This window comes from Hyperoodon ampullatus (genome assembly GCF_949752795.1).
Source record: "Hyperoodon ampullatus genome assembly, chromosome: 6".
In the NCBI taxonomy this organism is placed as follows: Eukaryota; Metazoa; Chordata; class Mammalia; order Artiodactyla; family Ziphiidae; genus Hyperoodon; species Hyperoodon ampullatus.
Window position 1 is genome coordinate 1,573,373 of NC_136919.1, and position 17,840 is coordinate 1,591,212.

At 66.8% G+C, this 17,840-nt stretch overlaps 3 protein-coding genes across 9 annotated transcripts in view; 2 read left to right on the plus strand and 1 right to left on the minus strand.

The window, feature by feature from the left end:
* Positions 1-684: 684 nt before the first annotated feature.
* Positions 685-7,992, plus strand: CARD9 (caspase recruitment domain family member 9; the record flags this gene model as incomplete). 2 transcript variants are annotated; one of them, XM_079706097.1, is made up of 12 exons in its annotated part: positions 685-868; positions 1,017-1,154; positions 1,896-2,200; positions 2,282-2,461; positions 2,561-2,704; positions 2,912-3,037; positions 4,558-4,749; positions 5,187-5,228; positions 5,491-5,539; positions 6,845-6,921; positions 7,414-7,496; positions 7,579-7,992. In XM_079706097.1, 12 exons carry the CDS (start codon positions 685-687, stop codon positions 7,676-7,678), a joined length of 1,620 nt encoding a protein of 539 aa, XP_079562223.1. In that variant the 3' UTR covers positions 7,679-7,992. The 2 variants fall into 2 exon arrangements, with proteins under 2 accessions (XP_079562223.1, XP_079562224.1); XM_079706098.1 differs by lacking the exon at positions 6,845-6,921.
* Positions 7,993-8,094: 102 nt separating this feature from the next.
* Positions 8,095-9,765, plus strand: DNLZ (DNL-type zinc finger; the record flags this gene model as incomplete). The annotated part of the gene is made up of 3 exons (XM_079706260.1): positions 8,095-8,295; positions 8,593-8,732; positions 9,511-9,765. 3 exons carry the CDS (start codon positions 8,095-8,097, stop codon positions 9,677-9,679), a joined length of 510 nt encoding a protein of 169 aa, XP_079562386.1. The 3' UTR covers positions 9,680-9,765.
* A 3,885-nt stretch (positions 9,766-13,650) lies between these two features.
* The window catches only part of GPSM1 (G protein signaling modulator 1), a gene marked incomplete at both ends in the record, with an annotated part of 28,528 nt that continues 24,338 nt past the window's right edge, over positions 13,651-17,840 (minus strand). For 4 of the 6 annotated variants that reach the window (XM_079706468.1, XM_079706467.1, XM_079706470.1 and 1 more), the window contains 3 exons: positions 13,651-13,857; positions 14,870-15,078; positions 15,456-15,612. In XM_079706468.1, coding sequence (XP_079562594.1) covers positions 13,651-13,857; positions 14,870-15,078; positions 15,456-15,612 — 573 coding nt within the window. Of the gene's footprint in view, positions 13,858-14,869; positions 15,126-15,412; positions 15,706-17,840 lie in introns of all 6 variants that reach the window. The other 2 variants (XM_079706466.1, XM_079706465.1) reach the window with 2 other exon arrangements.

Here is a 17,840-nt window from a genome sequence, read left to right on the forward strand (position 1 = left end):
CCTCTACCATGGGCCGTCCACAGTCACCCTTCCTGGAGGGCACCCTGTCACCGACCCTGACCCGGAGCAGGCCGGCCCGGCAGCTGCTAGGTGACTGTTGCATCACCAGCTGCCGGAAGGAGAGGAGGGGACGGGAGTGGATGTGAGCAGGCACTGTCCCGTGGGGAAGGAGGAAGTCCCGCCAGCACAGCCTGGCACCTCGGGGGCCAGGCACTTGCCAGCCGGGGGCTGGGGCTGGGATCCCTCCCCCATGTGCCAGGGAGGTTGTGCTGGTAGGTGGCGCAAACAGCTCCGTGGGTAGGGGGCAGCCTCCCGCCAGCCCCGCAGCACTTGGGGGTGCTCTGGGGGGACAGGGCCAAAGGAGGGCCGTGGTGCAGGGGAGCGTGTTCTCCTAGATGCCACCTGACCCTGGAGCATCTCCACGCTGTTCCCCACGCTTACTGGGGTGACTCGGGGAGAGAAAGGGCCCCGGGCGGCCAGAGGGGCGGGAGCAGGGCCGTGAAGGGCGTCGCCGGGCGAGCCGAGGGGAGGGAGCGGGGGCTGCTCCCTCTCCTGGACGCCCCTGGGCTGGGTTCCTGGTCTGGCTCTGCCCAGAGCCCTGCCGGGCGAGGCGCAGGCCTGGCTCCCGGCAATGCCTGCTGCTCAGCCACGGCATCTCTCCCAGCCGCCTGCCCCGACTACGCCATGTCCGACTACGAGAACGAGGACGAGTGCTGGAGCGCCCTGGAGGGCTTCCGTGTGAAGCTCATCTCCGTCATCGACCCCGCCCGCATCACGCCCTACCTGCGCCAGTGCAAGGTCCTGAACCCCGACGACGAAGAGCAGGTGCTCAGCGACCCCAGCCTGGTCATCCGCAAGCGGAAAGTGGGTCAGTGCCCGTCCCCCACCCCCGTCTGCCCGCGGCTGTGGTGCTTCACGCGCAGCTGAGGCCCCGGGAGAGCCGTCCAGACCCCCGCCACCGCAGCCTCTTGGGGTTCTGCAGCCTCGCACGCCCACGCGTGTCCTCTGGGTCGCAGGTGTGCTCCTGGACATCCTGCAGCGGACTGGCCACAAGGGCTACGTGGCATTTCTAGAGAGCCTGGAGCTGTACTACCCGCAGCTGTACCGGAAGGTCACGGGCAGAGAGCCCGCCCGCGTCTTCTCCATGATCATCGGTGAGGAACGGGACCCGGGCCGGAGGCACAGGGCCCGGATGGAGAGGCAGGGCCCGGATGGAGACGCAGGGCCCGGATGGAGGCACAGGGCCCGGATGGAGACGCAGGGCCCGGATGGAGGGGCAGGGGGATGGCGCGGGTTAGAGCCGGCGGCCCCCTTCCCACTGGGTCCCCTCATGGATACATCGCGTATGAAAGAAAGGGAGCGAGCCGTGTGTGGGAAGGCCGCCAGCTTTGGGCCCGGCCTGGGTGTCGCTCGCATCCCGCCGTCCTCCTGACACTCGTGGAGGGAGCAGAGGCTGGAGGGAAGGGGGACCCCAACTCCAGAGCGGGGAGCAGGTGCGCGGTGGGGTGCACAGGCTGATTCTCGGCTCAGAGCCCCTCCTACCCGGAAGACCATGTGACCCCGCTAAACCATGCCCGAGAGGCCAGGCCTGCTCGCCCCAGCAGCCTGTGAGGCGGCCCCGAGTCACGTCCCCTGCCTCTCAATCAGGATGGTAACAAAATTAGACAAAGAGGGATGGACACCCAGGCCCTGGGCTGCCCTGCCCTGCCCTGGGGTGTGGGGGGGGGGGGGGCGGGGGGACAAGGCTGGGAGGTGAGTTCACCTCCTGGACGGGGAGCAGCCGCGACTGGGAACTGACCCCTTGGCCAGGTTCCCCCGGAGCCGCTGGTCCTCAAGCGGAGGCCCGGGAGGGGCCGGGTGTACCATGTATCATGTGACGCCCTCCCGGCCCGCAGACGCATCCGGGGAGTCGGGCCTGATGCAGCTGCTGATGAGCGAGGTGATGAAGCTGCAGAAGAAGGTGCAGGACCTGACGGCACTGCTGGGCTCCAAGGACGACCTCATCAAGGAGCTGAGGGTGAAGGACAGCCTGCTGCGCAAGCACCAGGAGCGTGTGCAGAGGCTCAAGGAGGCCTGCGAGGCGGGCGGCCGCGAGCTCCAGCGCTGCAAGGACGAGAACTACGACCTGGCCCTGCGCCTGGCCCGCCAGAGCGAGGAGCGGGGCGCCGCGCTCATGCGCATCCGCGACCTGCAGCTGGAGGTGCCCTGCGCGGCGGCGGGGCTCCTGGGGCGGGCGGCGGGCGCCGGGGTCCTGGGCTGAGGCTGACAGCTGGTCCCGCAGATCGACAGGCTCAAGCACAGCCTCATGAAGGCGGAGGACGACTGCTCGGTGGAGCGCAAGCACACGCTGAAGCTCAAGCGCGCCATGGAGCAGCGGCCCAGCCACGAGCTGCTGTGGGAGCTGCAGCAGGAGAAGGCGCTGCTGCAGGCGCGGGTGCAGGAGCTGCAGGCCTCCGTCCAGGTGGGGCCCCGGGGGGCGAGCCGGCGGGGCGGGCGCCGGAGGGCCGGCCTGGGCCTCCCAGCCCCGCTGTGCTGCCGCCCTCTCCCTTCGCACCCACAGGAGGGGAAGCCGGACCAGAGCAGCCCCTACATCCAGGTGCCGGAGGAGGACTGGCGGCAGGCGCAGAGGGACCTCCAGGCGCGGACCGCCGCCGTCTTCTCCCTGCGCAAGGACCTGCGCCAAGCCGAGGCCCTGCGTGCCCGGGTGCGCGGCGGGCAGGTGGGGGGTGCGCCCCGGGGCCGACTGAGCAGGGCTCCACCTCCCTCCTTCCCCCTGCCCCGAGGCGAGGGCCGGCCGGCCCTCAGCCCCACCTGGTGCCCGCGCTCCCCAGGCACGTCGGGGCCCAGCTTCGGTCCGGAGCTCTGGGCCGGCGGGGCCGCAGGCGGTTCGGCTGACTGCCATCTCCCGCAGTGCACGGAGGAGAAGGAGATGTTCGAGCTGCAGTGCCTGGCCCTGCGGAAGGACTCCAAGATGTACAAGGACCGCATCGAGGCCATCCTGCAGCAGATGGAGGAGGTCGCCATCGAGCGGGACCAGGTAGGGGCCGCACAGCCCTCCCGGACGCAGTGGCCTTTCAGGGATGCAGTGGTCACGGTGGGTGTTCAGGGGGCACCGACAAAAGCCGTTCATGCTCCGTTAAAAACGTGAACGCTAACGAAGTTAGTCCCGTTCCTCCACCTCTGCCCCACCTGCTGCCAGGAAGTCCACGCTCCACCTTCTGCTGTACCTGCCAGACTTTTTTCAGCGTACATGTACTTTAATTTTTGTTCTACAAAAGTGGAAGCTTTCTGACTCGTTTTGCAAAGACTTCTTTCGCTTAAAAAGCCAAGGGCGCCTTGGCCGGCTGCACTCTTCTAGGTGGGGAGGCGGCGCCCCAGCGCAGGGCTGCACCTGCTTCTTCGTTTCCCATCACTTTCCTGTCACGGCTCGGGGTCGTTTCTGATCAGCCACAGCTGTCGCTTCAGTCACTTTCTGGAGGGTGACTGGTAATCTGTATCAGGAGCCTAAAGAGGCAGATTCCTTTTCCCCGGCAAACCCACTTCTAGAAGGCCCTCTCATGGGAATAACAGAAACGCAGAGAAAACCCGGCAGATGCGTGCTTCCCTCAAGGCCGTGGGCAGCAGTGCGGTCTGGGGCAGCAGGTGTGAAATGGGCACAGCACACCCGACGGGACAGCTCCTTCCCGGAGCTGCCCGAGCAGAGCCCCCTCTGCCTCGTGCATGGCCGGCAGGGGCGCGCAGGCTCTGGTGGCACCCAGGGCAGGCCACCCGCCCAGGGACGCTGGGACCTGGCCGCCGAGGTGAGTGGCAGGGTTTTCTCTGGTGGTTCCCGAGTTGGAAGCTGGCACAGAAATTCAGGATGTCCTGTTACTAATCCAGCCCTGGCTGTCGGGGTCGATTGAGGCAGGGGTGTGTGTTAGCTCCTGGATCATTGCTGGACGTGGAGGCTGGCTTCCTACAAGTGTGCCTCGCAGCCGCAGCCTCCTGGGCCGGTCACTGTAGGTCGTGGGCTGGCCTCCTGGGCTGACCTCAGTGTCCCCGCCATGGGGGACTGGCTTGATAAAGCGTGGGGTGTTCGTCTTAAAGAATGTTACACGGCTGTCAACAATCATGTTCTTGATATCAAGCTGTACCCAGGAAGTACGAAACGTGCGTGTGGGCATGTGAACACGGCTGAATGTGCCCAGAGAGCAGGACTTGAAGACCCTGCAGGGTCAGCAGGGGCTATTCTCAGGGGTGTTCTCTTCTTTATATTTTCTCAACTGTCCACACTTTCCATCCTGAGTCTGTATTGCATTTACAACCCCCAAAACACGAATGACATCCTCGGATAAGAAAGGGGAAGAGGCCAGCGCTGGCCCGCCCTGTCCCCGGCCATGTTGCTGGAAATTCTCCCAGGAGCATTGCTAGAAATAAGGCGGGCTGTGCTGAGAAGTGAGAGAGCCGGGAGGGGAAATGAAAGACCGGGGGGTTGGGGGTGGGCAGGGAGACGGGCCGCGCTCTGCAGGGAGGCCCAGCAAGAGTCCCCCGCTGCGCCTGCCCTGCGCTGCCCCACAGGCGATCCTGACGCGGGAGGAGCTGCACGCACAGCACGCCCGCAGCCTGCAGGACAAGGACGCGCTGCGGAAGCAGGTCCGCGAGCTGAGCGAGAAGGCGGACGAGCTGCAGCTGCAGCTGTTCCAGCGCGAGGGCCAGCTGCTGGCGGTGGAGGGCCGCCTCCGGTGGCAGCAACTGGAGACGTCCGTCCTGGTGGGCCTCCCCCGGGGCCTTTACGGTGTCCCTCAGTCAGAGAGAGCCATGGCTCTGCCACGGTGGGGCTCTGGGGGCGTGGCCACATGGGGGTAGGTGTGGCCCTAGAGACTGCAGACTCCAGAGGAGGAGCCGCCAAGGGGCCTGGGCCTGGCCTGGCTGGGGCAGGTCCCCAGATGTTCCTGAGCCCCTCCCTCCCCTGTAAGGTTGCCTGCTCACCGAGCCCTCATGGAGGTGGGCTGCAGGGCTGGCATAGCTCAGGGCCCGGCAGGGTGTGGGGAGGGGGAGGGAGGGGCGTTCTGGCCAGGGGCCAGGCCCAGCCGTGGCCTGGAGAGGGGCCTCCCTGGAGGGCGGGCTGGCCTGGGACCCCACCCCGTGCCCTCGAGTGGCTCGGTTTCCCCACAGCCTGCCAACCGACCCCTCTTCTGTGACCACAGAGCTCCGACCTAGAGGACGGCTCACCGAGGAACTCCCAGGAGGTGAGTGTGACTCGGGGGGTGGGCCCAGGGCCACAGCCCCTGCCGGACCGCAGGCCCATATGGTTCCTCAGAAGCTCTGGGAGCTCAGCCCACCACCGGCCATCCTCCCAATGCCCGGCTGGGCAGCGTAGGTCCCTCCCTGAGAAGCCGGCACAGGCGGTGACGGTGGTGGGGAGAGCAGCACTGGATGGGCAGCGCTGAGGGTCATGTCCAGTCCTGGCCGGCTGGGGGTCTAACCAGTTGCCCTGTCCCTCTTGGGAAGCTCTCGCTCCCCCAGGACCTAGAGGAGGATGCCCAGCTCTCAGACAAAGGTGAGGAGGCGAGCGGCCTGTCCCGGAAGAATCAGGCTAAGGCTTCCTTCTGGCCGCGAGTTGGCACCCGTCCTGACCTTCAGCTCGCACACCGCATGACGCCGGTGCCTGGGGACACATGCCCCAGCCCTGGCCCATGGACCTCCACAACCCCACTTCACAGATGGGCACTCTGAGGCTCAGAGGGATAAGCAACCCCCAAGGCTCCCCAGCCAGCAAACAAGAGCCCCATTGGAACCCAGGGCCCAGGCTTGCAGGTCCACATCCCAGCTCCCACCCTGAGAACACGCCTGGCCATTGGAGCCCACTCAGGCCCCGGGATTGCAGAGTGGAGGCACCCCGTCCTCCAGAGCAGGGAGCTGGGGAGGTGGCCACTGCCAGGGAGTGGAACAGAGCGGGGAAGGAGGGACACCTCAGGGTGACTGGGGCCTTAGGGTGGCAGGGGCGGGATCCTTCTGCCTGCCTGGGCACAGGACAGGGAGTGGCAGGGAGATGGCCCAGCGGGGATGAAGAGGGGCTGGCTCTGAAGGTGGGTGTCAGACGGGAGTTTGGGAGGATGGGTGGTGGCGGGGGCGCCACCGCAGAGGTAGCGTGTGAAGCCAGACGGACTTCCTCAGCGTCAGGCCGGACCCCAGCTTCTTGAGGGGGGCTGAAAGAGGAAGAGGCAGCAAATGGAGAAGTTAAGTGGTTGGTCCCTCTGCTGCTGCCCAAAGACATGAACTTGAGGCCAGTGAGCCCCCACGTGGGGACAGGCGGGCAGGACCCGCAGGCAGCGAACGGGAGGGGAAGGCTGTTGGCCCAGCTGTCCTGGGAGCCCCAACCCAGGGCTGGTGTGGCCCCTTGCGGGAGGCGGGGCAGGTTTCAGGGTCAGAGGCCAAGGAGGAGGGGAAGACCCGGGCCTTTCCCACCGCAATGTCCCCAAGACCTGGAAGCCACAGTCGCCCATCATGGACAGTTTAGGGGAGCCAGCCCATCAGAGCACTTTTTCTGTGGGTCCTGAGCCCTGGGCCCACCCAGGCCCTGGCAGGTGTGGAGGGAGCCCAGCAGCCTGCAGTGTTCTGCCCCCAGCGCTTCAGTGCCCCAGCCCCTGCCCAGGGACGGGGCGCGGCATCTGCTCCGGGAGCCAGGAGTGAGAAGTGAGGTCTCTGAGCCCCGGTCCCCATGTCTATACAAGGGGAATGCTTGCGGGGTCCAAGTAAGGACCCAGAAGGTGGCACAGGACTGGCCCGGGCTGGGGGGTAGAGGTACAGGCGAGAGCCATCCTGGCAGGTAGGCAGGACCAGAAGGTACAAGTCTCCCTTGCAGGCGGCCCGGCCGTCGGGGAGAGCCCTGAGCAGCCCTTTGTGGCTCTGCAGAAGGAGCGGCTTTCACTGACCCCCGAGGTAAGGCTGCCTGGGGCGCCTGGAGCCCTGGGAGGCCCCTGGTGTGGGTCTCAGTGTGACTGGTAACGGAGAGAGTGGTTCCGCTACCTGGACGCTTGGGGGGTGATCACAAGGTCTCTGCCCATGGGCTCCTGGGGTGTGGTGTTTTGGAATGTGACGTTGAGCGCCCTGCCTTCTTGGACGAAGCAGCGGGAGAGGGGGCAGGGGGCGGGCCCATCTTCGGGATGGGGCGCCGCGTTAACCTGAGTGGGAACTCGGCCTCACTGTCCACTGCACAGAGCCCGACGGCAAAGGGGCCGCACCGGACACTGTAGTAGAAGGAACACTGGCCTGGAGCCCATCCCCGCTGGCTGTGCGTGCGTCCCAAGCCAGTCCTGTCACCTGAAAGGAGGGAGCGCGCACCCCGCCCGCGGCCCCGAGTGCACAGCCCCAGGGGCGGGGGTGGGGCCCACGCGGGCGCTGGCCGGAGCCTGAGCCTCGCCCCTCCTGCAGGACGCAGGCCTGAGCGGCGGGGAGCCCCCCGAGAAGGAGAAGGGGCGGCGGCGTCTCAAGGAGAGCTTCGAGAACTACCGCAGGTGGGCCCGCGGGGGCGGAGGGCGAGAGGGGACGGGGAGCGGTGGCCCCGCGCACACCTGCGCCCACCTGGGTCTCCCGCAGGAAGCGGGCCCTCAGGAAGATGCAGCACGGCGCGAGGCAGGGGGAGGTGGACTGGGAGAATACCACGGGCAGCGACAACACCGACACCGAGGGCTCCTAGCCGGCCCCTCCGTCCAGCCGCCCGTCGTGAGAGGAGGACACGGCGCCACCTGGGAGCTGCCCCGCTAGGCCGTCTCTTCGTTGGAGAGCACGGGCTTGTTCTATCTCTGTGTGATGCACACGCGTGCTGCAGTGTTAAAAATGCAGCCCCGTCAATAAACGACCGCGGTCCGGACACCACCGCCTCCGACGGTCTTGCTGCCGCGCGCACCCTCCGACCCCGCTCCGGTCAGCGCGCAACGCCTGCCGCCAGGGGGCAGCAGAGCGCGGCCCGCCGCCGGGACGGAAGCCGAGCAGGGCCGCTTCCATCGCGTGCCCGATTCCGAGACAGCGGCGGTGTGGCCTCCGCGGGGCGGGGCGGGGCGGGGCGGGGCGGGGCGGGGCGGTCTCGGCTGCGCGGGGCGGCCGGCGGGCGGCATGGTGCGGGCGGCGCTGGGCCTCTTGCCGATACTGTTGAGCTGCGCGCGGCCCCGGGGGCCCGGCCTGAGGTGGCTGGGGGGGCGCGGGGCCCGCCTGGAGGCCGTGGGGAGAAGGTGGGCCTGGGGTTGGGGCTGGCGGCGCTTGAGCTCCGAGCCGGGACCCGGGCCGTTGCACTACCAGCTCGTCTACACCTGCAAGGTGGGCACGTGGCGGGGTCGGGGCCGGACCCGGGCCCACACCTGCGCCTGGCGCAGGACGGCGCTGCGGGGACGGCGAGGAAGGGTGGAGTTGTCCTCAGGGGGCGGGGCCTTCCTGAAGAGGGGTGGGGCTATCACTCGGGGGGCGTATCCCTCTGGGAGAGGGCGGGGGCATGCGGGGTGTGGCTAATTCGGGGGGCGGGGCCTACCAGGGGTGGTGGGGTTATCACGGGGGCGGGTGGGTCCTTCTGGGAAGGGCGGGGGCGGGAGCAGGGCTTCACCTCCTAGTCTCCACCAGGTCTGTGGGACCAGGTCCTCCAAGCACATCTCCAAGCTCGCCTATCACCAGGGTGTGGTCATTGTGACCTGCCCCGGCTGCCAGAACCACCACATCATCGCCGACAACCTGGGCTGGTTCTCGGACCTGTATGGGAAGAGGTGAGGCTACCTGGGAAGGGTTGGGGACAGAGGTCTATATTCCAGTGCTGGCCTGGTCCATCCTCAGTCTGGAGCCCCACCCAACCTCCCTGGGGCACCGTCCTTCTAATGAGGATTATAGAGCTCACATCTCCAGCCCAGCTTCCTTATCAGTACAAGAGGTATAGTTAAGTTTGAAATTCAGATAAAACACAAGTAACTTTTTAGTAAAAGTATGCCCAAGATTGGAACATGTTTTGATTTGCTAAATCTTCCACCCTAGATCAGCTCCTTCAGCCTGCTTCACTGCCTGATTTTTGCCCTCACTGACAGCCTTTGGGGGCAGGTAGGACGTGGTTACATGTCAGGGCCACGGGCCTACCCTAAAATGAGGGTGTCAGACTAGGTTGACTCTTAAAAGCAACAGCTTGCCTTTCGCTCTGTGGTTCCTTCCCCCTACTAGCATAGCACCCCTTCCTGAGTGCCTGCTGTGCGGGGCCGGGATCCTAGCACGCAGCTTTCTTGTCCTCTGCTGACACTGGTTGGTTGACTGCACCAGACTTGGGAGGGGGGCGGTGTGTGAGGTGGACTGGTCAGGGCCCTGGGGCTGCAAGGTCAGCCTCACCACCTTGTGGAGAGCAGTGGCGGGGGCAGCGGTCAGGAGCCTCCTGGCTGCCTGGCCCTGGTGCCACACCAGCACAGGGACTCATGTGCTCGAGCCTGGCCTGGGGTGCCCTCGAGGGACCCAGATGCAGGACAGCTTCGGGGCCTGGAGTGTCATGGCACTTCCCTCTCTCAGGAATATTGAAGAAATCCTGGCGGCCAGAGGGGAGAAGGTACGCCGAGTGGCTGGCGAGGGGGCCCTGGAGCTCGTTTTAGAGTCTGCGGGGCCCCCCAAATCCACCACTGCTATGGAAGGGGCTGAGGACCAGGATCCCACCCACCCTGGCAAGACAGAGGACGGCTGACCCGTCTTCTGCCTTCAAGAAGGATGCTCCGGCCCTGAGCCACTCTGGACTTGCCTGTTTCTATCAATAAACAAACATCACTTGCACATGCTGGGACCTGGGGCTTTCTTGTCATCCCTGGTTCTGGAGTCAGAATGACCCACAAGAACCCCCTCCAGGCTGCAGGCCAGGGCCTTCTGTGGCTGCTGGCCATGTCTGAGTGGGAAGGGGCTGGATGTGGAGTCTGAGCCCCTCCTGGCTGTGGCTGTGTGGCCTTGGGCAGGTCACTTTGCCCCTCTGAGCCTTTGTCTTCCTGTCTGCAGATGAAGATGCTCACGGTGCCACCTGGTCAGGACTATGGGTGGAAAGATGGGACTCAGGATGGGCACGGGGTGGCTCAGCCCCACCCCGACCCCAAGTGTCAGGGCCCCGATCTTTTTTTTTTTTTTTTTTTGCCATGCCACATGGCATGTGGGATCTTAGTTCCCCAACCAGGGATCAAAACCATGACACTGGAAGCGGGGAGGCTTAACGATCAGGGAAGCCCCAGGGCCCCGATCTTGATGGCCAGTTAGCCACTGTTCTTCCTGGGAGTGGGATCAGCACCCCCAAGCCCCACCGTGGGTCCTGTCCCTCTGGCCGGACACAAGGAGGCCCCGCAGATCCTTCTGTGCCACCTGCCGTCCCCTCGATGCCCCCTGGATGGCACTGGTGAGCCGGTGCCAACCTCAGCCCTGACCCTTGGCCACTGGCCAAGCCAAGTCAGCAGGCTGGGCTGCTCACCGCGGCTGCAGGCGGGCGAGGCGGCCATCGTGGCCAGCGGAGTGGGAGCTGGGCTGCCGTGGGCCTGGTGGTGGGCCGCCTGCCCCACGGAGTGTCCCCCTCCCTGGGGCTGTGCAGTTTGTCTCCCAACCTCGTTTGACTGCCTTCTCAGGATGTTCCTGTGTTTATGAAAGCATGTTTATTTCCAGAAGTGTTCTGGGCTGTGTGACCTTCAACATTAATCACCAGCCACAGTCTCGCAGGGTCCCCGCAGGATCCAAGCTCCTGACGGCCGCCCCCGTCAGCACGGGCCTCGGCCTTGTTCTCCAGGCGCCGGCAGCTCGTGCTCCGACTCAAACACCCCGTTCTTCCCGCGGTGAACCACCCCGTTATCCTGCCCAGAGCCTCCTGTGACGTGTGTGGAGTCAGTCATGGGGGACGAGCCAGCCCCGGGCCTGCTCCTCCACGGAGGCCCCAAGGGACCCGCTGGCCTTGAGACGCCAGAGCAGTGGGGCCTTGCTGCCGCCACAGGGTTGGGACCAGCTGTGGGGAGGCCCAGGGAGCTGGCTGGACCCAGAGAACACAGAGCGGACCCAGAAGGGCCACCCAGGCCAAGCCCTCCTTCCGTGGGCGGTTTGGACATGGGTACTCGCCACATCTTTTTATTGTCTGCTTTGTGACGTTTTGACGTCTGGGCCCTCTGACCCTGGAGAGCTGGTCAGTTCCTGGACATGGTAGGGCCAGTGAGTGCACCCAGGGCAGGTTCCGGACAACTCGGGCAGCCCCTCCACCCAGAGCCACTGAAGACCTTCTCACCGGCTGAGCAGGCCTGCTGGCCCTGCCTCACCGTTTCTTCCCACAGAAACCACAGGAAAGGCTCCTGCCCACTTTTCCTCCCCTGCCTCCTGACCGACCCTGGTGCCTCCCCGCGTGGCCCCCCGCCCAGCCGCCGTCCATCTCCAGTCCCTTCTCAAGGTGCCCCTGGCTCTTTCCACACACCCCCCCCCCAATATCTTCCCTCCCTCATCTCTGGCCAGGATCCCCTCCAAATGGTCAAATTAGGGCCAACCTCCTGTGATCCTGTGACAGCACATCCCCAAGTGTAGTCTTCTGAGGACAGCTTGATAGGCACCGCTGGGTTCGAGGACATCAAACAAACTTCTTCCTGCAGGACTTCTCAGAGCCTTTAGCGTCCTGGCCTGGCTGTGAGCTGCTGAGAGGCATGGTGCCCCATGATACATATTTGCTGGCAGAGCGCCAGGCTTCCCGGAGCACTGAGAACTCTCCGGGGTGGGGGGTTGGGGGCTCCCCCCTTCCCCGTATGGGCCTTGTTCTCACCCACCCTCCCTTTTCTTCACCTCACCCAAGAGAGGCTGCAGGATGGCAGGCTCGGTAGGGAGGCCTGGGGTTCCCCGTGCCCTGCTCGGGGGCTGCCCCACACTGCACTGCACGCCTTCCAGCAGCCTCGTCTCGGCCCCAGAGCTCCTCTGGGAGGCGAGCGTGGGGCTCAGGGCTGAGGCGTGGGCTTTGGAGGACACTTGGGCTCCTACGCCAGCACCCTCACTGGCTGTGTGTCCCTGGGACTGCTGCTTCACCCCTCTGAGCCCTAGCCCCGCCCCCCCATAAATGCAGCAGGGACTGAGCCCATGTGCGGGGGTGGGCGGGAGCAGGGGCAACCTGGAGGGGGGAGGAGGGTGCTGCTCCCCGGCCCCAGGCCCTTGGCACGGTGCAGGCTTGCTCACCCAGGTGAGGGAGTCACTGGGCCTCTGAAAGCACCAGCACCTCTGCCAGCCCTCATCCTGACACGACAGCTTTCGCTTGGCAGACTTTTATTTTTTTCGGGAAAAACAAGAACAAAGGTACCTCTTGGGTTGGAAAGGACCCCTTGACAACATGGCAAACACACGTGTGAGCAATAAATACGCACGTACATTCGGGTGTGTGGGGCGGCCAAGCAGGAGCCTGTGCTCTGGCCTCTAACCCCACACCTGCCGCCCTAACCTCGCCCTCCGGGGCCCCTCCGCCCAGAGCGCCCTGGGCTGTACCGAGGGGCGGGGGCCTGGCGGCCTCCCCACGCTCAGAGGGCGGGACCTGCGGCTGGGTGAGGCGCCACGCAAGAGGAGGGCTACCTGGGGGCCGTGGGGCTGCGGCTCGACCCAGGGACACTCCAGGAGAGCTGGAGGTGGGCCCTGCAGGAGGCGGGCTGAGACGGGGTCTGGGCGAGGGTGCCGGCCATGGTCTCCCCGGAGGCCTGTCTCCTGCCCAGTCCCGAGGGCCGACTCACCCCACGGGAGAAGGCGTGATGTCATCTCGCCCCGCGGTGGGGTTGAGGGCTGGGTGCTCACTACGGCCACAGAGCTGGAGCCCTCGCACCTGCCACCCACCCACCCTGGCATGGTCAGGGTGCAGACCCCTACCAGCTGGTATTCCCAGAACCGGGCCGGCTCAGTTCCTGGGCTCCTGGGCTTGGAGTTGAGGCATGTGGAGCTCACCCCCTTCCCCACCCGCCCTGCCGGCTCAGGATCACGTGCCTGGTGGGGCTGAGGACCCCACGTAGGGGGCACTGCCTCCACTGCCTGGTCAGGCTCCCGGCTTCCTGGGACTGGCCTCCTCCTCCTCCAGGCCGGGTAGGAGGGAGGGGAGAGGGGCTGGGAGGGCTGGGAGGGCGCCCTCCCCAGGGGTGAGGCCAGACTGGGGCGAGCACAGCTGTGCTCACCACCCCTGGGGCCAGCTTCAGGAGGACAGAAACGCCCGTGCCGCTGGTGGCCCCAGAGAAGAGGCTTCAGAGACACCTTTGGGGGTTGGGGGTCAGCGGGGTTTTCACATTTGGCCGGGCGGGGAGCAGGGGGAGAGCGTAGGGGTCTGGACGGCACCGGGCTTTGGGGCCGACATGCGAAGGCCCGGCCTGGGGCAGGGGCGGGGCGAGGGCAGGGCTGGGCGGGGCAAGCCTGCAGGACGCTGTGTACCGCCAGGGGCCGGCGCAGGACAGGAGTGGGCCCTGGCCCGAGCCCGCTGCCCTGGGGAGGGGATGGCACGGGGGCCGCGTGCCCAGCGTCCGGCTCAGTGAGAAGGGCTGTGTGGCTCAGAGCCTGCCCTCAGCCGTGGCCTCGGGAGGATTTGGCTTCGGGGGGGGCGGTGCTGTGGGCATCCTGGACATTTGTGAGCTCCCCCCGGCCGCCGCCCCGGTCCAGGAGCGGGGGTGGGGCGGGCCCGGCTGTGGGTGCGAGGCCTTAGCTGGCGCCGGGCTGGCACTGCTGCCGGGGCTCAGGGGGTCCGCCCACCTCCTGCTCTGGGCTCCCAGCAAGGTCCACCCGCTGCTCGTCCATCCGCTTGGCCTGGACCCTCTGGATGAGGCTGAAGAAGTCCTCGTCGGGCATGGTGGGGCCGCGGGGCAGCACGGCCGGCGGCGGGCAGCGCTGCTCGTCGATCCTGGAGGACTGGGCAGACATGGACACGCGGGTCGGCGGCCTCGCTTCCCCAGGCCTCGGAGGGCCCAGCCCAGCGCCTGGGCCCGGTGCTCAGCGGCCCCGGGGACAACTCGGCGGCAGTGCCAGCTCAGGAGGGCCTCCCTGGGAATCAGCTCCAGGGCACAGCTAGGAGCCCTGACCCCAAGAACGGCCTACCCGGCGGGTGAGCTGCTGGGGTGGCCTCCCAGGCCTGCTCCTAAGGCCGCCAGACCATGGTGTGTTCACGAGCCCCAGGGACAGGGCGGGGCCGCAGCTCCCAGAGCTGGTTGTGCCGAGCCTGCCAGGGCCCCATCGGGTCAGGCGGCCGGGAGCCGGCGCAGCCTGTGGGGCGTGGGTGCGTGTGGGCGGGGGTTCTCGGCAGGGGCTGCTTTCGAGGCTCCTGGGACTCGCCCAGAGCTGCACTTTCCTCTCCTCTGTGGGAAGGAATGTCACATGTGGACACTTTCCAGCTTCCTGCTCGGGGGGCTATGAGGCTGCCCCCTCCCCAGCCACTTCCCTGAGGGTTTCCTGACCCTGAAACCCCACCTGCGGTTCTGCCCCGCCCAGACTGGTGGGTGGCTGAACCCCATGGTGTCGGCCAGACCCCTCCTGCCCTCTGCACTCTGGGGGTGCCGCCTGGCCCTCGGGTTTCTCCATCCGGACGTGGAAGGCTGGAGGAATACCTGGTGGCGCACCGGCTCCAGGCTCCTGCGCTGTAGGGAGGGGCCAGCCTGAGGACGTCCTGGGGTGACCTACTCAGGGGGCCCAGGAGGAGGCCCGTGGGTCTGAGCACCCACGGGCACTCAGAGACACTTGGCTGAGCCAGCCCGGGGTCCAGTCCCGCATGACGCGCCCTGAGACGGAGGGCCCAGGGCCCAGGGCCCAGGCCGGCCTGCGTGCAGCCTCCCGGGGAGGGGCCCTGAACTAACCGGGGCAGAGGGGCCTGGGGGACAGGCGGGACGAGGGTGGTGGAGCCCCCGACCGCCCCAGGCTGCAGGCCCACCTGGCACTTGATGAGCATGTTGAAGAACTCGTCCCCCGGTTCCTGGGGGTCCCCATCACCACGCAGGTGGCCCAGATTGTTATGGGTGATACGCAGCCCGGGCAGGCTGCCCACGCTGGCCCGCTGGTCGTCCAGGCGGCGGCTCTGGGAGCTGGCGATGAGGTCGAAGAACTCCTCGGTCTGGGGGGAGGCCGTCAGCGAGGGCTGGGCTGCGGGGCACAGGGCGTCAGGCCCGGGGAGGCAGGGACCTAGCCCACTGTGCCCCCGGAGCCCCCAGCAGCCTCTCTGCCGACCCCAGACCCCAGCTGCTCTCAGCCACTCCTGCCGTGGGCCCGACGCCCGCCTTGAGGGCCTCCAGGGGGTGACGGAGGAGAGAGCCTGGCTTCCCACACCCGCTCCGAGACCGCTGCGCCCTGACACGGTGTGTTCCGGAGGGTGGGATGATTACACGTTTCCCGGGATGCAGCTTTGGGCAAGGCGGGGACATGGGGCTCACGGTGACAGGGGGCACTTCGCAGCTGGTCCGCCCCGCCCTCGGAACACTGCAGCGGAGGGAGAGGACCGGCCCCGGCCCCCGCGGGCTCACCAATCCTCTCCTCCAGGGTGGGGGCGGCCGTGGCTTCAGCGGCCGCGGGCTGACCCTCCTCCAGGGGACAGCGCTGGTCATCCATGCGGCTACTCTGGAACTTGCTCAGCAGGTCAAAGAAGCACTCCTCGTCGGAGGATGGGGCCCGGGGGATGCTCTGGGGGGCGGGACGGGCAGTCAGTGCTGGCTCTGGGCCAGCCACAGGTGGCCCTGCTGTGCTCACCAGCCCCTCACAGACCCCCGGACACAGCTGAGTGGCTGCTCGGCTTGGGCCGAGGTCAGGACCCTCCTCCCCCGCCGCCCCTCCCGCTCCCAGCACCACCACCGCCCCCCCTTCTCTCCTCCCTGGTGCCCCCCCAGGGGCCCCTACTGGGCACTTGTGTCAGCCGCCTGCAGTGAGTGCCACCCGTGCCTGTGCACCTCTGGAGCCCCAGCACCCAGCACAGCACTCACCAGTGTCTGCTAAACAAATAAACGAGTGAGTGAGCGACTAGGCCCTTGGCAGCTCGTTACGCACATGGGAAGGGGCCGGTGCCAGGGCCCTGGCAGCGGTGATGCTGCACCCAGAGGTGCCAGCAATGTCAGGTCATACCACCAAAGGCAAGGAGCCCGAACTGGGGGAAGTGATGGCTTCTGTGTTCCCAGTCCCACCCCTTGTGGGGTTTGGACAGTTTTATAAGTTCCCCAGAGGATAGCAGTTGTGCACGGGCCAGGCTAGAGAGACAGTGCTCTCATCCCCCAGCCCCTCCCTCCGCGTGCTGGCCGATGCGGGGAGTGTGGTGGGCCAGGGTCTGCTCTGGGTGGCTGGGGAGAGCCAGGACGCCAGGCTGGGGGCCCTGGGTTGGTGGTTGGACCACAGGGGCTCTGGAAGATGCCCTCAGTGAGCATAAGTGTGCAGCCTGGGGGCTTCCCTGGTGGCGCAGTGGTTGAGAATCCGCCTGCCAGTGCAGGGGACGTGGGTTCGAGCCCTGGTCCGGGAAGATCCCACATGCCGTGGAGCAACAAAGCCCGTGCGCCACAACTACTGAGCCTGCGCTCTAGAGCCCGTGAGCCACAGCTGCTGAGCCCGTGTGCCACAACTACTGAAGCCCGCGCTCCTGGAGCCCGTGCTCCACAACAAGAGAAGTCACCGCAGTGAGAAGCCCGCGCACCGCAACGAAGAGTAGCCCCCGCTCGCTGCAACTAGAGAAAGCCCGCGTGCAGCAACGAAGACCCAACGCAGCCAAAAAAATAAAATAAATAAAAATTTTTTAAAAAGTTACATTAAGTGTGCAGCCTGGGCAACGGGGAGGGCTGACCTTGGGCTAAGCCAGCTGACCCAGGCAAGTCCCACTGCTGGGTCAGGATGGGGGGAAGGGCCGCAGTTCTGAGGCAGTGGGTGGGATAGGGTGAGACCGGGTCACTGGGTCAGGCTGAGTCCCAACTGGCAGGGTGGCCTCAGTTCACACCTCCATGGAGGGCGTGGTCTCTCAGGGGCTGCCCAAAGGGCAGGGCCAGAGCAGGCCCACCCCCCCGCGCCAGCCTCACCTGGCGTGGTCCAGGGCCCTGCGGGCTGACGGCTGGATGGAGTGGCTTCCAGAGGACACTTCGGGTGCTAATCAGCACCCCGCTCCCTCCCTCCTCGGAAGCTGGTGCCCCCTGCCCAGCCTTGCCCAGCCCTGCCCAGCCCTGGCCCGCGCATCTCTTGGCTGGCGGCCGCCTCGTCGCTCAGAGCCTGAACTGCGCGGCCCCCAGAGCTCCCGACAACCCATCACCAGCCCGTTTCACAGAGGAGACTGGGGCCCTGGAAGCTGGCCCAGCCTGGGCTCCCAGAGCACAGTGAGGGCTGCTTCGAGCTGGGCTCAGGCCGTGGGGCAGTGAGGCGTCCGAAGGCCGGGAGGACCCGCTGGCCGACGTGGGCAGGGAGGGGCAGCCGAGTGGGTGGTCCCACCGACCTGTGCAGGCGGGTGACAGCTCGGTGGAGACCCCACCGGGCTCAGGCTCTTGGGTCGCACCTCCCCACCCCCTGCCTGGCCAGGGCAGGTCCAGAGCCAAGCCTGGAGCTGGGGGTTCAAAATCCACCCCTGAGAGCTCTGCTCTGCTGTGGTGCCCAGGAAACCTGGAGGGAGGGGAGAGCCGGTGCTGAGGGGCCCGTAGGGGCCTTGGCCAGGGGGCTGCACCTAGTCCGGGCCTCCTGGGGACCTGCAGGCCCGGCAGAGAGTGGCTGGGGACCAGCGTCAACCCATGAACTGGTGGGGTCGACGGACAGGTGCCTCCCCCAGGCGCTCGTGGGCTCTGCTCGCAGGCTGGGGGGCCCCTGGCTCCGCCAGGTGTGGGGTGAGCACAGCACCACCCCACTGCAGGGGCAGCTGTTGCTCCCGCCCCCAGCCCAGCATCTGGCCCCAG